This window comes from Oncorhynchus kisutch, linkage group LG23 (assembly GCF_002021735.2).
Source record: "Oncorhynchus kisutch isolate 150728-3 linkage group LG23, Okis_V2, whole genome shotgun sequence".
NCBI lineage: Eukaryota > Metazoa > Chordata > Actinopteri > Salmoniformes > Salmonidae > Oncorhynchus > Oncorhynchus kisutch.
The window spans coordinates 37,907,637-37,923,225 of record NC_034196.2 but is presented as its reverse complement, the minus strand read 5'-3'; the positions used below and the strand labels follow the sequence as shown (position 1 = coordinate 37,923,225).

Below are 15,589 nucleotides of genomic sequence, written 5' to 3'. Positions count from 1 at the left end.
GAGAGAAGACGGGGAATAAATCACTATTTACCTCTAGGCTGCTATAGCCTACATATTTATTTAGTTTGTCATTCCATTGTTTTCATGGAAGGTTTGTGGTAAATTATAATTATCAAAGTACATTTTCCAGAAATACACTATATATACAAAAGTATGTGGACACCCCTTCAAATTAGATTTGCTGAGATGCGTGTAAAATCGAGCACAGTCATGCAATCTCCGTAGACAAATATTGGCAGTAAAATGGCCTCACTGAAGAACTGTGACTTAAGTCAGTTTGTCAAATTTCTCCTCTGCTAGAGCTTCCCCGGTCAACTAAGTGCTGTTATTGTCAAATGGAAACGTTAGGAGCAACAACAACTCAGGCGCGAAGTAGTAGGCCACACAAGCTCACAGAACGGGACCTGCGAGGGCTGAAGCGTGTAGCACGTAAAAATTGTCTGTCCTTGGTTGCAACACTCACTATCAAGTTCCAAACTGCCTCTGGAAGCAGCATCAGCACAATAACTGTTCATTGGAGCTTCGTGAAATGAGTTTCCATGGCCGAGCAGCTGCACACAGGCCTAAGATCACCATGCGCAAAGCCAAGTGTCGGCACGAGTGGTGTAAATTTTGGCGCCAATGGACTTTTATTTTTCATGGCTCTGGCTAGGCCCCTTAGTTCCAGTGAAGGGAAATCTTAACAGGGCATACGATGACATTCTAGACGATACTGTGCTTCCAACTTTGTGGCAACAGTTTGGGGAAGGCCCTTTACTGTTTCAGCATGACAATGCCCCTGTGCACAAAGCGAGGTCCATACAGAAATGGTTTGTCGATCGTTGTAGAAGAACTTGACTAGCCGGCACACAGCCCTGACCTCAACCCCATCGAACACCTTTGGAATGAATTGGAATGCCAACTGCGAGCCTTGCCTAATCGCCCAACATCAGTCCTCGACCTCACGAATGCTCTTGTGGCTGAATTGAAGCAAATCCACACAGCAATGTTCCAACATCTAGTGGAAAGCCTTCCCTGAAGAGGGGAGGCTGTTATAGTAGCAAATGGGCGACCAACTCCATATTAATGTCCATGATTTTGAAATTAGATGTTTGACAAGCAGGTGTCCACATACTTTTGGTCATGTAGTGTATTTGTACCATGCATCTCTGGGTAGTCTCAAATTGGGAAAAAAGTGAGGACCTCCTGCTACGGCTGCATTACATCCCTGGTTAACAGTTAAATCAGGTGGTGTTCATTCTGATGCACCAAAAGACCAAGTCTACACTGAGTATCCAGGTTCAGGATTGGATGAGCCCTGCCTTTAAAATGTACCAGCTCTCTTTTTCTATTGAGATGTCCTGGCAAACAGGCAGCTGTACAATGATCCGGGCAAGTCAACCTTGAGACACAAACAGGCATGATTTAACAATATAGGCTACACACATTGGCATCAGCGACTCAATTGCATTTTCAGCAGTTGAATACAGAGTGATAGAGTTCTCAGTGGAATGTCTGTCAATCTGATGGCAACATTTCTCTGGACTATCAATGGTTTCAGGGGTAAAGGGCTCATAGAATATATAATGAATTAGAATGAATAAAAATAAAAGATTGGGAGGATTGATGTAGAGAAGTTAATGGAGGCAGGAACCCCGGCAGGAATTTGTTGTACGGGGTAGGGTTAAGGGAAAGGTGTTGTGTGAGATGGTTGGTAAATAAAGTCTGGTCCACCACTTTGCACATTGTGGGCAGAAGTGTCTGGGAATGAGATTATTCCTGTAATTAACTGTGTCTGTGTTTTTTTTTTTTTAGAGTCGGGCGGGGACTTGGACATTGTAGTGACATCAGACAAAGAGGTGAAGGTGGGGGCAGTGAGAGATGCCTTCCAAGAGGTGTTTGGCATGGCCATGGTGACCGGGGAGGCCGGCCAGTCCAACATCGCCCCCCAGCCCGTTGGCTACGCAGCCGGAGTCAAGGTCAGCTGTCTATCACGTTCCCAATATCTCAGACACTGGTGTTCATTTATGTATTAGTGCTAATGAAGATATATATGCGCCTTTATAGTTTGTTTAAAGTGTGATCTGGGTATGTGTTGCTGTTCTTTATACAGTGTGTGTGCGTGCACATACAGTGTATGTAGACTATATTTAAAACATATGTTTTTGCTCTGGATTTTACTTTTTTATCCCTCTTCTGTCACACCTATTTACTGACGTCATTAGTATTCAAATTCTAACAACAATGTAGCAAATGTGTCCACGTAGAAAGGATACCCTTAGACTGTGAATGTGCTGCCATGTAATAGGACACCAGTAGTCACTGACAGCGATAAGATTATATTCTGCTACAACTGGGGTCAGGCCATAAAATAAACTTTTTGGTCTACCAGCCATTGTGGCAGGTAGATTTTAAAACCAACAAAACACAAAAATGGTGAGCATGCTTTGTAATGTTTCTATAAAAAAAACAATATTATTCGTAAGAAGTAATGTGGTATGTTATAGTAACGTGACTAGTCATGTTTGTGCCTGTGGGATTTGAGTCTGACGAGTAGAAAGTGTTGTCTTCCCTAACAGTTGAAATTCAAACATGGAAAAAAAACCTAGCTTGTGAACAAAACTAAGTCTCCTTTGCTTCAAGTAAATTAGCACTTCTAAAACTGAATCTTTCACTCAGCTCTTCACTCAGCCCCCAGGCAGGCGGTGTTGCTGTACGATAGGCTATAGGATTCGTAGTTATTTGACTTGGTGAGATACGTTTACCAGCTATGAGACAAAACAGCAGAAATACTTTGAAAACAGCAGTTACACATTGGGATATTATTTTTGGCTATCTTAACGCAAAATCATTTTTGCGCAAGTTGGCTGTACCTGCACCAAAAACTCCAGTATTTTTCAATCCTAGGTTGTTCTCCATCTAGTTTTTAATTAGGAAGCCCATTTGTTTTCAGCCCTTATTTCAATGTCTGATCAACTTTTCTCATGGCTCTCTCTTCTCCCTCTGCAGCAGACATATGGTGAGCAATATGTTTGGACCATGGAATCACAAGGAAATTAGTGTTGAATCGAAATAGAAATCGTATCTTGAGGTCCCTTGCAATTCCCAGACCCTAGTGTGTGTTTTAACAAACAGGTAGCCATTGGTCTTAAAGGCTATCCTCACACACCTGTTCTCTATGGAAGCAGATGGTGTTTGTGTCCAATTCTATTTAGGCAGCAATGCATCATCCTCTCAGTGAAGGAAACTCTGGTTTACGTACAGTGCCATGTAAAGCACCGCAGACCCAGACTGACAAATGCTGTTATACTGCAGGAACACGCTTTCTATTGAAAATGCCTTGAGCTCATTCTACTGCATGCGGTAAACACTCGGATCAGTGTTAAGTCATCCAGAGAAGCGTTTTGTGTGTATGCGTGTGTTCAAGAGATGGTGTGTGTGCATTTCCTTTTGATTCTCAAATGTCTCACCACAAGAGATGTTAGGCACCAGGCTGGATGGTGGCGGGCAACGTGAGTGTGTGGTCTGACTTGCTCATATCCAGCGATGGGTGTCTTCCACTTGTTGGTGCAAAACCGTTTTGTTACAGCTTAATGCTATGTAAATGCTAGAGTTGAGTCGTGCTCTTCACTGCTAATTTTGCACATCTGTCCAGTAACCTCTTTACAAACCGCACAGAGGAGTAATTTACTGCTGGCTCATTATCTATAGGGCACTAAAAGCCTAGCCAGGCGGAAATCTAGTTTCCTCTGGTTAGGCTTTAAAGATCCTATCACGCTATCTTAGACATATAGGCTGTGAGAACCGGCTAGAACCTGTTCTCATTTGTTTTCTTTTTCTAAGGAAGTGGAGCCAATTACCCCTTATCTCTTTTACAAGCTTTCCTCCCCTTTTGAGGGGTAAGCAGCTCTTTGTGTAGATGAACTATGTAAAGACTGTGATTGTAAAATCTTAGAGATCCACTCCGGTATAATGTGAGAATTCCTTTTGTGTATGTCCTGGAATGTCCATCTTTATTATTGATAAATTAGTTCTGCCTGATTCTGAGGTGTGTCTGTCTCCACAGGGGGCCCAGGAGCGCATTGACAGCCTGCGGCGGGCGGGCGTCATCCACGAGAAGCAGCCCGTGGTCTCTGTGGAGAACTTCATCGCCGAGCTTTTCCCCGACAAGTAAGCACAGCAGGAGAAAAGACCCCTTAATTCTCAAATCCCCTGTACACACACATTTCACACACATGCATTTCATACACTCACTTTCATACACCCTCATTCACGCACACATATACACACACACACACACCCTCTCGCACTCACTCATTTCACTGTACACACTCACAGCATTCCACACACACACACACATCGCCAGCTGCCTCCTATGTAAGAACATGTTCGAATGACCAAGTTAGCGGTTTTCTCATTTTAATCTCTCTTGTTACACACTTGTGCAACTCTCTCAAACAGCCTGCTTATCTCCCCTCATATGTACCATTGGGTCCAAAAACCTCATCATAGATAATGAATGCTGTTTCGTAAGCTTTCCCATTACCCCTTTTAAAATGGATTATAATTTAGGAATGGTTTGAAATGAATGTTTACGCCAAGGATTACAGCAATCGATGAGTAATGAGATGGAAATGATACATTTTTCATATGTGTATTTGAATATTCTATCTGTGTGCACCTCCTAATAATGATTTACTGTATTTAGCTGCATCTGTTTATATCTGACCTCTTCCAAAAGCATTTCATTTGTTTAATTACAATATCAAAGATTATGTTTAAGATGATAGATTTACAGAAAATGTGTATATTTATATGAACCTTTATTTAAACAGGTAGTCACATTGAAATTAAACTCTTTTACAAGAGAGCCTTGTATATGTTTACAAATAAAACCCAATACATAAATGAAGCACAACAGCCCAACATAATCATTCCAAATAAAACACACTATAAAAAACATAATACACAACAGTAAACAGATTTAAGAAATGCAATGTCATTCTGTAACATAAGTCTCCAATCAATCATTTTAAATGTCTGAAAGATCCACACATAAGGGGCAAAACTAGAAGCAGATTTTCCTAATTATGTGGAGACTAAAGGGATCTCTGGAGTTATCCATCCCTGAGAACAGGTTTGGTCATTTGTACGTCTAAATTGAATCAATGACGTTACGTACAGAGGAAGTTTCTGCAAGACTGCTTTGTAAATAAATAAGAGTGCAGCTCTCTTCTTACAGAGGTCCATCCCACATTTTTGTAAATAAGACGATGGGTCCTAAAACTGTAGTTTCAAAACAGAGGCTACCGCATGCATATAAAGTCACCATAGTCTACTACAGGGAGCAGCGTGTTTAAACAGAGGCTACCGCATGCATATAAAGTCACCATAGTCTACTACAGGGAGCAGCGTGTTTAAACAGAGGCTACCGCATGCATCTAAAGTCACCATAGTCTACTACAGGGAGCAGCGTGTTTAAACAGAGGCTACCGCATGCATCTAAAGTCACCATAGTCTACTACAGGGTGCAGCGTGTTTAAACAGAGGCTACCGCATGCATCTAAAGTCACCATAGTCTACTACAGGGAGCAGCGTGTTTAAACAGAGGCTACCGCATGCATCTAAAGTCACCATAGTCTACTACAGGGAGCAGCGTGTTTAAACAGAGGCTACCGCATGCATCTAAAGTCACCATAGTCTACTACAGGGAGCAGCGTGTTTAAACAGAGGCTACCGCATGCATCTAAAGTCACCATAGTCTACTACAGGGAGCAGCGTGTTTAAACAGAGGCTGGATTTATTTCTATATAAATAAATACAAATTAAAGTTAAATAATAGATTTCAGCTTCTTTGTAAAGTTTTCAATATGTTTCAAAAGGCAATTTCTCATCATTCCAGATACCCAAGTACTTAGTGAGAAACTTGTTCCATTTGAAGTGCAAATACTTAACTCCTCAGGATCAACATTACGAGACCTAGAGAACAGAATAAACTTGGTTTTATTTGCAGTTAACAGTAATTTATGCTCAGTAAGGGATTTTGGGGGGGGGGTTGAGTCGGAATCATGCTGAAGATCACGAATGGCCTGCTGCACTGAAGAGGCACAGGAATAAACAACTGTCATCTACGTAGAGATGAATTTTACAGGTGTTAACAGTATATTCAATGTAATCTATATACAACGTGAACAACAATGACCCTCAAGTCTAACACTGGGGTACCCCTTTAAGGACTAACTATCATAACAGCCTGTTGTCTATATAACAAAGCTGTCAGACTGCATTTGACAATTCCGTGTCATATCATATACGGTTATATTAAGCTACGTATGTTTTGCAATTGAAAAAAAAATGTGCATCAATCTGAAACTTTTCTAATAATGCATTTTTCTTGAAACCCTTGTACCAATTGTATTTTTATTAAAATCGCAATTTTAAGATAGACTATTGATTTCAGGCCAAAATCGGTCAACTGATTGTGACTTCAGTACCCAAGCTTCCCTTCTCTCTCGCCCCCACATTTGGAAAATACTGCGCTAGGGTGTGGTGCACTCTTGACAGACCTTTTCAGAAATCAGATAAAAACAACCCAATGTCCCCAGAAGGCTCTACTAATCTAACATACCTCACCTCACCTTGCTACATGTGTCAAAACTCCCATTTTCCCATCAGAAAATCAACTATGAGACCTGTGCAGTTAGACTGTTGATCTCCCCACAAGGCCAGTAATGTGCTTTAGGGCATTAAAACAGATGAGCTCTTCTGACCTCGACCTTGAATGCCTTTACCTTTATCACCAAGTAGCAGAGTGGCTCAACCTCCCAGAGGGCTTCCTCAAATGAACAGAATGTTGCATTCCAAGCCAAGTACCAGAATGTTGCGGGCCAAGCCCAGGATAAAATGGCTGTGTTTACACAGGCACCCAAATTCTGATATTTTGCCCAATTATTGGCAAAAGAGCTGATCTGATTGGTCGAAAGACCAATTAGTGGAAAAAGATCAGAATTGGGTTGCCTGTGTAAATGCAGCCTTTATAGCTTAGACCAGCTCCCAGACGTTTTAGACTCCACTAGAGTAAGGGCCAATGAACCGAATAAGATTATCATCACAAGGGTAGAATACTATATGGAGGAGCATGGACCGTTAATTAGACCAGGGTTGTGTTCAGGTTGTCAGTCAAGCAGGTGAAGGTGTGGCTGTTAGTTGTATCAGGTATGTTATTGCTAGTCTGGAATATCCTCTCTAGCATTCAGTATTCGGTGCTGCTCACTGCTTTGCTTTATCAGAGGGTTGCAATTGATGGACCATAATATTTAGTTAATGGTTCCTCCTCCCTTCCCTACTACTTCCTGTCAACCTAAATCCAAAAGTATGATTTGCTCATTGTCTGCTTATTGGTTAGAGTCACTCTTGTCATAATCTGTCTTGCCTGCATTGTGATGCATACGCCATGCTTCAAGGTGCAATGTGCAGAAATTGCTCTACCATTTCCTGGTTGCAAGAATTCTAATAGTTTGTCTAATTTCAGTTTGACACAACAAGCAAGTATAGTCTAGATTATCATTGTGCCATCTAAACCTCTGAAATATATTTTCAACTGTTTGAAGCTGGTGTAAAAGATGCAAAAACTTCACTGAAAAACAAAGTATAGAAATAATAGACATACAGACTTGCTTTCAATGAGAATGACGGATCTACACTCAGTTTATTAGGTACATGACCCCGTTCACGCACATGGTTTGTTCCTACAGACAGTAAGTCGTGTGGCTTTGGCTTGCTATATAAAGCAGGCTGACAGGCATCCAGTTACTGTTCGATTGAACGTTAGGTCACTTGTTTTGCCTATTCTAAGTGACTGAGCGTGGTATGATCGTCTGCTAGGCGCGCTGGTTCCAGTATCTCAGAAACGACCGGCCTCCTGGGCTTTTCACGCGTGACAGTGTCTAGCATTTACCGAGAATGGTTCAACAAACATCCAGTCAGCTGCAGTCTTGTGGGTGAAAACAGATCGTTGATGAGAGGTCGAAGGAGAAAAGCAAGAATCGTGCAAACTAACAGGCGGGCCACAGTAATAATGGCACAGTACAACTGGTGTGTAGAACGGCATCTCGGAACGCACAACATGTCGGTCTTTGTCACGGATGTGCTATTGCAGCAGAAGACAACACCCTGTTTTCTGTTTCATCAGAAAAACAAGTAGTGTCTCCAGTGGGCACGCGATCACCAACACTGGACAGTTGAGATGTGGGAAAAACATTGCCTGGTCAGATGAATCCCGGGTTCCTGTTGCGTCGTGCTGATGGGAGTGTCAGGATTTGGCGTAAGCAGCATGAGACCATGGCCCCATCTTGCCTGGTGTCAATGGTACAGGCTGGTGGCAGTGTTGTTATGGTGTGTGAAATGTTCTCCTGGTACACGATAGCTCCCTTGATACCATTTGAGCAACGTTTTCATGCCCCAACGAATTCAGGCTGTTCTGAAGGCGAGTTGGTTCTGACCTGGTACTAGATGGGTGTGCCTAATAAACTGTTGCCCAAAAAGTTGCATATTGCATCTTTAACAGTGCTGTTATTCTGTGACTTTCCAGATGGTTTGACATTGGCTGTCTAATCCTGGAGGATCCTGGAGCTGGCATTCACATTGAGACCTTCACTCAGGCTACGCCACTGGCCTTGGCGCACGTCCAGCAGGTAGGAGCTCACAGCTGCCACTACTGCACCCTCATGTTAACAGTACAGTTCGCCCCACAACACAATGATGCTCAATTAATTAATGTATTTACTGTATCTCTTAATGTGGTTGCATGTGTTATCAACGTTAGATTGCTGTTAGCACTCAATGTTAGCACATACCATACACTTATCTATTGAAAAAGTAAAATGGAACTGGGGGGAGTTTTAGTCTTTCCCTCTGGATGAAAAGCCATTAGTGTAATGACAGGCTGCCATTGTATCATAAGTGCCCCTTTTCAAAATTCGACCTGTCAAAGCTGTAGCTTGGTGTTGTATTGAAATAGAATTTCATAATGTAAACCTAATTGCCTTGATTTAAAACTCTGAAAATGAGTCTTTCGGTCAATGCTGTGTCACTGGTGAAATTGGAACATTGCTTCAAAGTAAAAGCGTGAAAGGGTTTGAAGGCAAATTTATTTCCGAATTGTTATAATTTAAGCAGTCTTGAAACATGAAATATTAAATAATGCTTATTCATTAAATGTGAATTGAGTTGAGTGTAAATTGTTGTTAGTCTACAGAATATGGACTAGACAGTGTAAGGAGAGTGGTTGTATGAACAGGTGTTGGTGAAATGAATGCATGTAAATGTCGAGTGATAGGAACACTATCTTTCACCTGTCCCCAAAGGCCCAGTCCCTGACCCCACCGGACTACAGCCTTCGCTGGTCGGGCCTACTGGTGACGGTGGGCGAGGTGCTGGAGCGCAACGTACCCAATGTGTTGCGCACGGACTGGCACCAGGCCTTCACGGGCATGTCCCGCCGCCAGATGATCCAGAGCGCCGCCAAGGCCCTGGCGGGCATGTACAAGCAGCAGCTTCCACCCAGGACAATGTGAGGTGGCACCATATCCCCCAGCCACCATGTCTTTAAACTGACAACTAGGGGGAGGGAGAACCAGAGGAGGGAAGAGGGGGTTGGGCAGAAGCGACAGCCGTTTCACCAAATGGGATTCCTACTCTGCTTCTAGCTGTCCGTCCTGATTGGGCAAAAATCCAAATGCAATTATTTTCGTTATGTTTTATTATTTGTTTGTAGCAAGGTTTTATGGGTTGAAACATTCTGACGTGCCAACTGGATGGAGAGAATGACGGAAGTGGATTGTTCCTTCAAAAACAGGAAATCATCATTTATTTCTAAATCAACTTTTTCCCCCCAGCTAAGGCCCAGAAAGAAATGCCGTTTTAGAGATAGCATAGCAAACTAGCTCATTAAAGTAATGATTGATTATTTGAATTTTGTCGATTGTCCCTCTTTTATTGAGAAAGTATTATTTGTGATCCTTGATGGTAAATATCGGCGATCTAATTAACTTAATTTGTTGTTCAACAAATTGTATTCATGTCATGTAAATATGTAGAATGCGGTGTTGTATTACTTTTGGATGAACACGCAGGCGTTTTGTAAATGGGGAACGATAGTGCTTTGTCTGTTTTTGCAGGGAACTCATTTTGACAGGTCCGGAGTTCGTCACATTTCCATTATAGGTCCATTATCATTTCTACACATTTTCGCTTTTGGTATTAGTCATTTTAAAGTGTATTGATTTTGTCAGTACAGCTTTTTTTGCCAATATTTGGGCAAATATCAGAATTGGGCTGCCTGTATAAACACAGCCATTTACTCAAACCACCTGTGGGCCAGATTGGACCCCTGTATGTTTGACGCCCTGTTTTTAGAGAGTATAGCCAGTGCTAGTTGGTGTAGTATGTCAACCACCAACCTTCCATTTCTTTCTCCCTACCACTTGTATTTTTTTTCTGTATGAATTACCTGCAGGCTAAATGCTATCTTGAGATGTAACTTAACATTTATCATTGCATTTAGCGTATATTTATGCACATCTCTCATTGACGTCAACTTGGGATTTACGTAAAAGTCCATTTCACACTTAGCCTATGTAACTCAATGGAGGCTTTGGACTGAATGAGCTGTAATGTGCGCACCAAAATATCAGGGCCTTAAAATCCATTAGTTGTAATGTTTTGTTGTGTGTGTTAATGTAACAATTGTTGTCTGTACATTAACGCTACATAGGTTATTACATGTACACATACTTTAAATGTTAGTGAAGGCCAATGATTTTCAAATGGAGACGGGTGAAATTACATTCTTTGATCTATGAATTGGAATGATTCCTTGGAAGGTGTTTCCTGATAGACAAGTAATTTTCTATGTGATTTATTGGAACTCAGTTTATCGTAAGTCAATTCTTTAGTTTGTCCAACATTACCATTCTGTTCTATACTGTGTGAAGGCACCCCTTGCAAGAAAAACACTTTTTTGTATTTATTTTTACTCGAGTGATAACAGAAGAGTGCAACAAGAAAACACAAAGCTGTATATGACCTCTGGGGTTGTTTGGAAGGCAATCCATTTGTTATCCGTTGCTGCTGCCTGAGGCAGGAGTACGTTCTGTTGTCCAAAACACGGAAGTCCCATGGTAGTGGGATGCAACACCACTAGATCAAGAGGTGAGTAAACAACTTTTGTCAGATAGTTATTCAACTATACCAGAGAAATACTAGGACTGCGTCTAAACTCTTTGCTTTTTAACTGGTTTTATGTACAAAACAGTGATTTTCTGTGTTGGGCTTTTCTTAACTCCTAAATGTGCCTTCATGGGGAGAGTAAATATCCATTTTTTTCATACCTATTTGTCTCTGGTTTGCATGGTTATTTGGCTTCGATAAGAACTGCCACCTAGTCAATGTCACTGTCAATATTTAAGAAACTGACACCACACATATCTGCCCGTCACAACCAGTGTATGCCTCAGGGTAAAGATATAAAGATATTGACAGCAACTCTGTGCTGAATCGGGCTCCAGAGACACAATTAACCTACGGATCGATGCACCATCGCTGGATTCGCTCTGCTTATTGTACAGGGTTGGCAAGGTCAAGAAAATCCTGTGAAAGTCATAGCATTTTAAAATGGTGTTTTCCAGGCCTGGAAAAGTTTTGGAAAATGATACAAATCTGAAAAGTCATGGAAATAAAGTATTTCTTAAGTGTAATGTATTCAGGCACTGTTGTCAAATATTTTATCAACTAAATTAACATATCCGACAGGATCGGGGTGACATCTGCGTTCGCGCGGATCAGAAAGAATCAAGCTTTTGTCAAATTGACGTTAGATTTGACTTTTCGTAGCAGGTCAGGAGAATTCAATTCAGGTTATGAAAAATATTATGGTTATAAACCCTGGTTGTAGTTAAAGGCCTTCGTTATGAACACTCTAAGACATGTTTTCCACACTCCTCTCTGCTGCCTTGCTTAAGGCCCTTGTCATTATGTTTGAATTCTTGTACCTATGTATGAAAAGCTAAATGTAGAATTTTATGACTAAGAACGTTCAATGTAGAACATAAGGTGGCCTTGGCTTAAAGTAGCTAGCAGATCAGAAAGTAAATAATTTACAATAGTGCTGATAAGTTCAGTTAAATGTAATTTAATGATTAATTGAGAAATGCCTATATTCAGTAATAGCATCACCAGGATACTAATATTGATATGGTACTACAGTACATAAGTTAAATTAACTAATAAGGATCCAATTCTAAGACTTCCATTACAGACCTCGAGACCTTTAAGAGTGCCTTTCAAAACGATAACTTTCACAGTCTTTCAAAACACCAGCTGTATCTTCTCAACTTCTCTTACACTTTCAATAAATGATTAGACATTTACACTCATTAGTTATTCACACTGCATAAATTTACGTTTCCCCTTAAAATGTAATTACTGAGAACAAGGTACGTCCCGGAGTGTCAGGAAACAGTGAAAACGTTCAGCTCTGTCATTAGCCTGGGGAGACAGTACAAGGTACTGGACAAAGACAATGAAGTTATGTCCTAAATAACACCCTATTCTCTATTTAGTGCACTACTTATGACCAGCCCTGGTCAAAAGTAGTGCACTAAATAGGTGATAGGGTGCCATTTGGGACGTGGATGAAGACACAGAACTATCAGGAGAGATGACCTCAGAGGGTAAACGCACAGAGGACAAAACGACAGAAGTCGAAAGGATAATTGCTTTATGAAAGCAAGTTCCCTGACTGTACTTGTTCGCAGTGATTTAGTGGTAGTGTGTTCACGTCCAATGAACTCTCAACTTACTGCTGAGGCCATGTAGTGTACAGTGTTATTTTATGTCAGAGATGAAACAATGAAAATAATGGTTCCAATGAAATGTTCTGTTTTGTATTATCCTGGCACGTGATATTATAAATTATAACCATAGGTTTTTAATGTGTCCAAGTAAATAGTTGTACAGTTGAAGTTGGAAGTTTACATACACGTAGAAATAGACCTCTGAACCTTTCACCTATTACTACCTGTCAGGGCAAGGAGATTAAGGTTGTAACCTCATATACATATATTGGCATTTTAATTGATGACTGGCTCTCTTTTAAATTGCATATTCAACAACTTACATAAATATTGAAGCTGAAATTGGGATTTTATTTTAGGAATATCCTGTTTTTCTTTTGAAGCCAGAATGAGGCTAGTATCAGCTACATTTATGCCTAAACTAGACTATGGGGATATTTTATATATGAGTGCTTCTCCTCAGTGTTTGAGATCAATTGACACCCTTTACCATGGCACTTTGAGATTCATTTTAAACTGCAAAACCCTTACGTACCACTGCACTTTGTATACCATGGTTGGCTGGCCTTCTCTAGTCACTCGTAGGCTCAGTCACTGATATACTTTTATTTACAAAGCCATTTTGGGTTTACTACCTTTATATTTGGGCATTTTTATTGTTCAGAAATGTGGTGGGCACTCTCTTCGTTCGCTGGACTTTATCCTGCTAACTGTTCCAAATGTCCGAACTGAATTTGGTAAAAGAGCGCCTTACAAAATACTTTTAAACTGGAAGAACTTGTCCCGATGGGTATTTTTATATCACTGATGAATGATCTTGAGACTGATTCCCTGACTTGTCAATGTTTTTAATTAGCTGTTTTTGATTGTGTTATACTCTTGTGAATTCTATGGTTTTTACTAGATTACTTGTAGTTGTTCATGTTGTTTGTCTGTAATTTTTGTAATGACTATCTTGGCCAGGACGCTCTTGAAAAATAGATTTTAAATCTCAATGAGCCCTTCCTGGTTAAATAAATCAAATAAATAAACTTAGGTTGGAGTCATTAACTTGTTTTTCAACCACCCCACAAATTGCTTGTTAACAAACTATAGTTTTGGCAAGTCGGTTAGAACATCTACTTTGTGCACGACACATACTTTTTCCAAGAATTGTTTACAGACAGATTATTTCACTTATAATTAACTGTATCCCAATTCCAGTGGGTCAGAAGTTTACATACACTGAGTTGACTAAATGCCTTTAAACAGCTTCTGATAGGCTAATTGACATCATTTGAGTCAATTGGAGGTGTACCTTTTTAAAAAAAATAAAAAACATTTAGTTCACCTTTTATTTAACCAGGTAGGCTAGTTGAGAACAAGTTCTCATTTGCAACTGCGACATGGCCAAGATAAAGCAAAGCAGTTCAACACATACAACAACAGTTACACATGGAATTAACAAACATACAGTCAATACTACAGTAGAAAAGTCTATATACAGTGTGTGCAAATGAGGTAGGATAAGGGAGGTAAGGCAATAAATAGGCCATGGTGGCAAAGTAATTACAATATAGCAATTAAACACTGGAATGGTAAATGTGCAGAAGATGAATGTGCAAGTAGAGATACTGGGGTGCAAAGGAGCAAGGTAAATAAATAAATACAGTATGGGGGTGAGGTAGTTGGATGGGCTATTTACAGATGGGCTATGTACAGGTGCAGTGATATGTGAGCTGCTCTGACAGCTGGTGCTTAATGCTAGTGAGGGAGATATGAGCCTCCAGCTGCAGTGATTTTTGCAGTTCGTTCCAGTTATTGGCAGCAGAGAACTGGAAGGAAAGGTGGCCAAAGGAAGAATTGGCTTTGAAGGTGACTAGTGAGATATACCTGCTGGAGCGCATGCTACGGGTGGGTACTACTATGGTGACCCGTGAGCTGAGGGGGAGCTTTTACCTAGCAGAGACTTGTAGATGACCTGGAGTCAGTGGATTTGGCGACGAATATGAAGCGAGGGCCAGCCAACGAGAGTGTACAGGTCGCAGTGGTGGGTAGTATATGGGGCTTTGGTGACAAAACGGATGGCACGGTGATAGACTGCATCCAATTTGTTGTGTAGAGTGTTGGAGGCTATTTTGTAAATGACATCGCCGAAGTGAAGGATGGTCAGTTTTACGAGGATATGTTTGGCAGCATGAGTGAAGGAGGCTTTGTTGTGAAGTAGGAAGCCGATTTTGGATTGGAGATGCTTAATGTGAGTCTGGAAGGAGAGTTTACAGTCTAATCAGACACCTAGGTATTTGTAGTGATGCTGGATGGGCGGGCAGGTGCGGGCAGTGATCGGTTGAAAAGCATGCATTTAGTTTTCCTTGAATTTAAGAGCAGTTGGAGGCCACGGAAGGAGAGTTGTATGGCATTGAAGCTCGTCTGGAGGTCAGGTAACACGGTGTCCAAAGAAGGGCCAGAGGTATACAGAATGGTGTCATTTGCGTAGAGGTGGATCAGAGAATCACCAGCAGCAAGAGCGACATCATTGATGTATACAGAGAAGAGAGTCAGCCCGAGAATTGAACCCTGTGGCCGCCCCCATAGAGACTGCCAGAGGTCCGGAGAACAGGCCCTCCGATTTGACACACTGAACTCTATCAGAGAAGTAGTTGGTGAACCAGGCGAGACAATCACTTGAGAAACTAAGGCTGTTGAGTCTGCCAGTAAGAATGTGGTGAATGACAGAGTCAAAAGCCTTGGCCAGGTCGATGAATACGGCTGCACAG

General features: G+C 41.2%; 1 protein-coding gene across 2 annotated transcripts in view; it reads left to right on the top strand.

Moving 5' to 3' along the window:
• Positions 1 to 11,372, top strand: part of prrc1 (proline-rich coiled-coil 1) — a 35,695-nt gene extending 24,323 nt beyond the window's left edge. For both annotated transcript variants that reach the window (XM_020457447.2, XM_020457448.2), the window contains exons 6-9: positions 1,795 to 1,958; positions 4,046 to 4,149; positions 8,570 to 8,672; positions 9,345 to 11,372. In XM_020457447.2, coding sequence (XP_020313036.2) covers positions 1,795 to 1,958; positions 4,046 to 4,149; positions 8,570 to 8,672; positions 9,345 to 9,554 — 581 coding nt within the window. In that variant the 3' untranslated portion in view covers positions 9,555 to 11,372. The remainder of the gene's footprint in view (positions 1 to 1,794; positions 1,959 to 4,045; positions 4,150 to 8,569; positions 8,673 to 9,344) is intronic.
• The last annotated feature ends 4,217 nt before the right edge of the window (positions 11,373 to 15,589 follow it).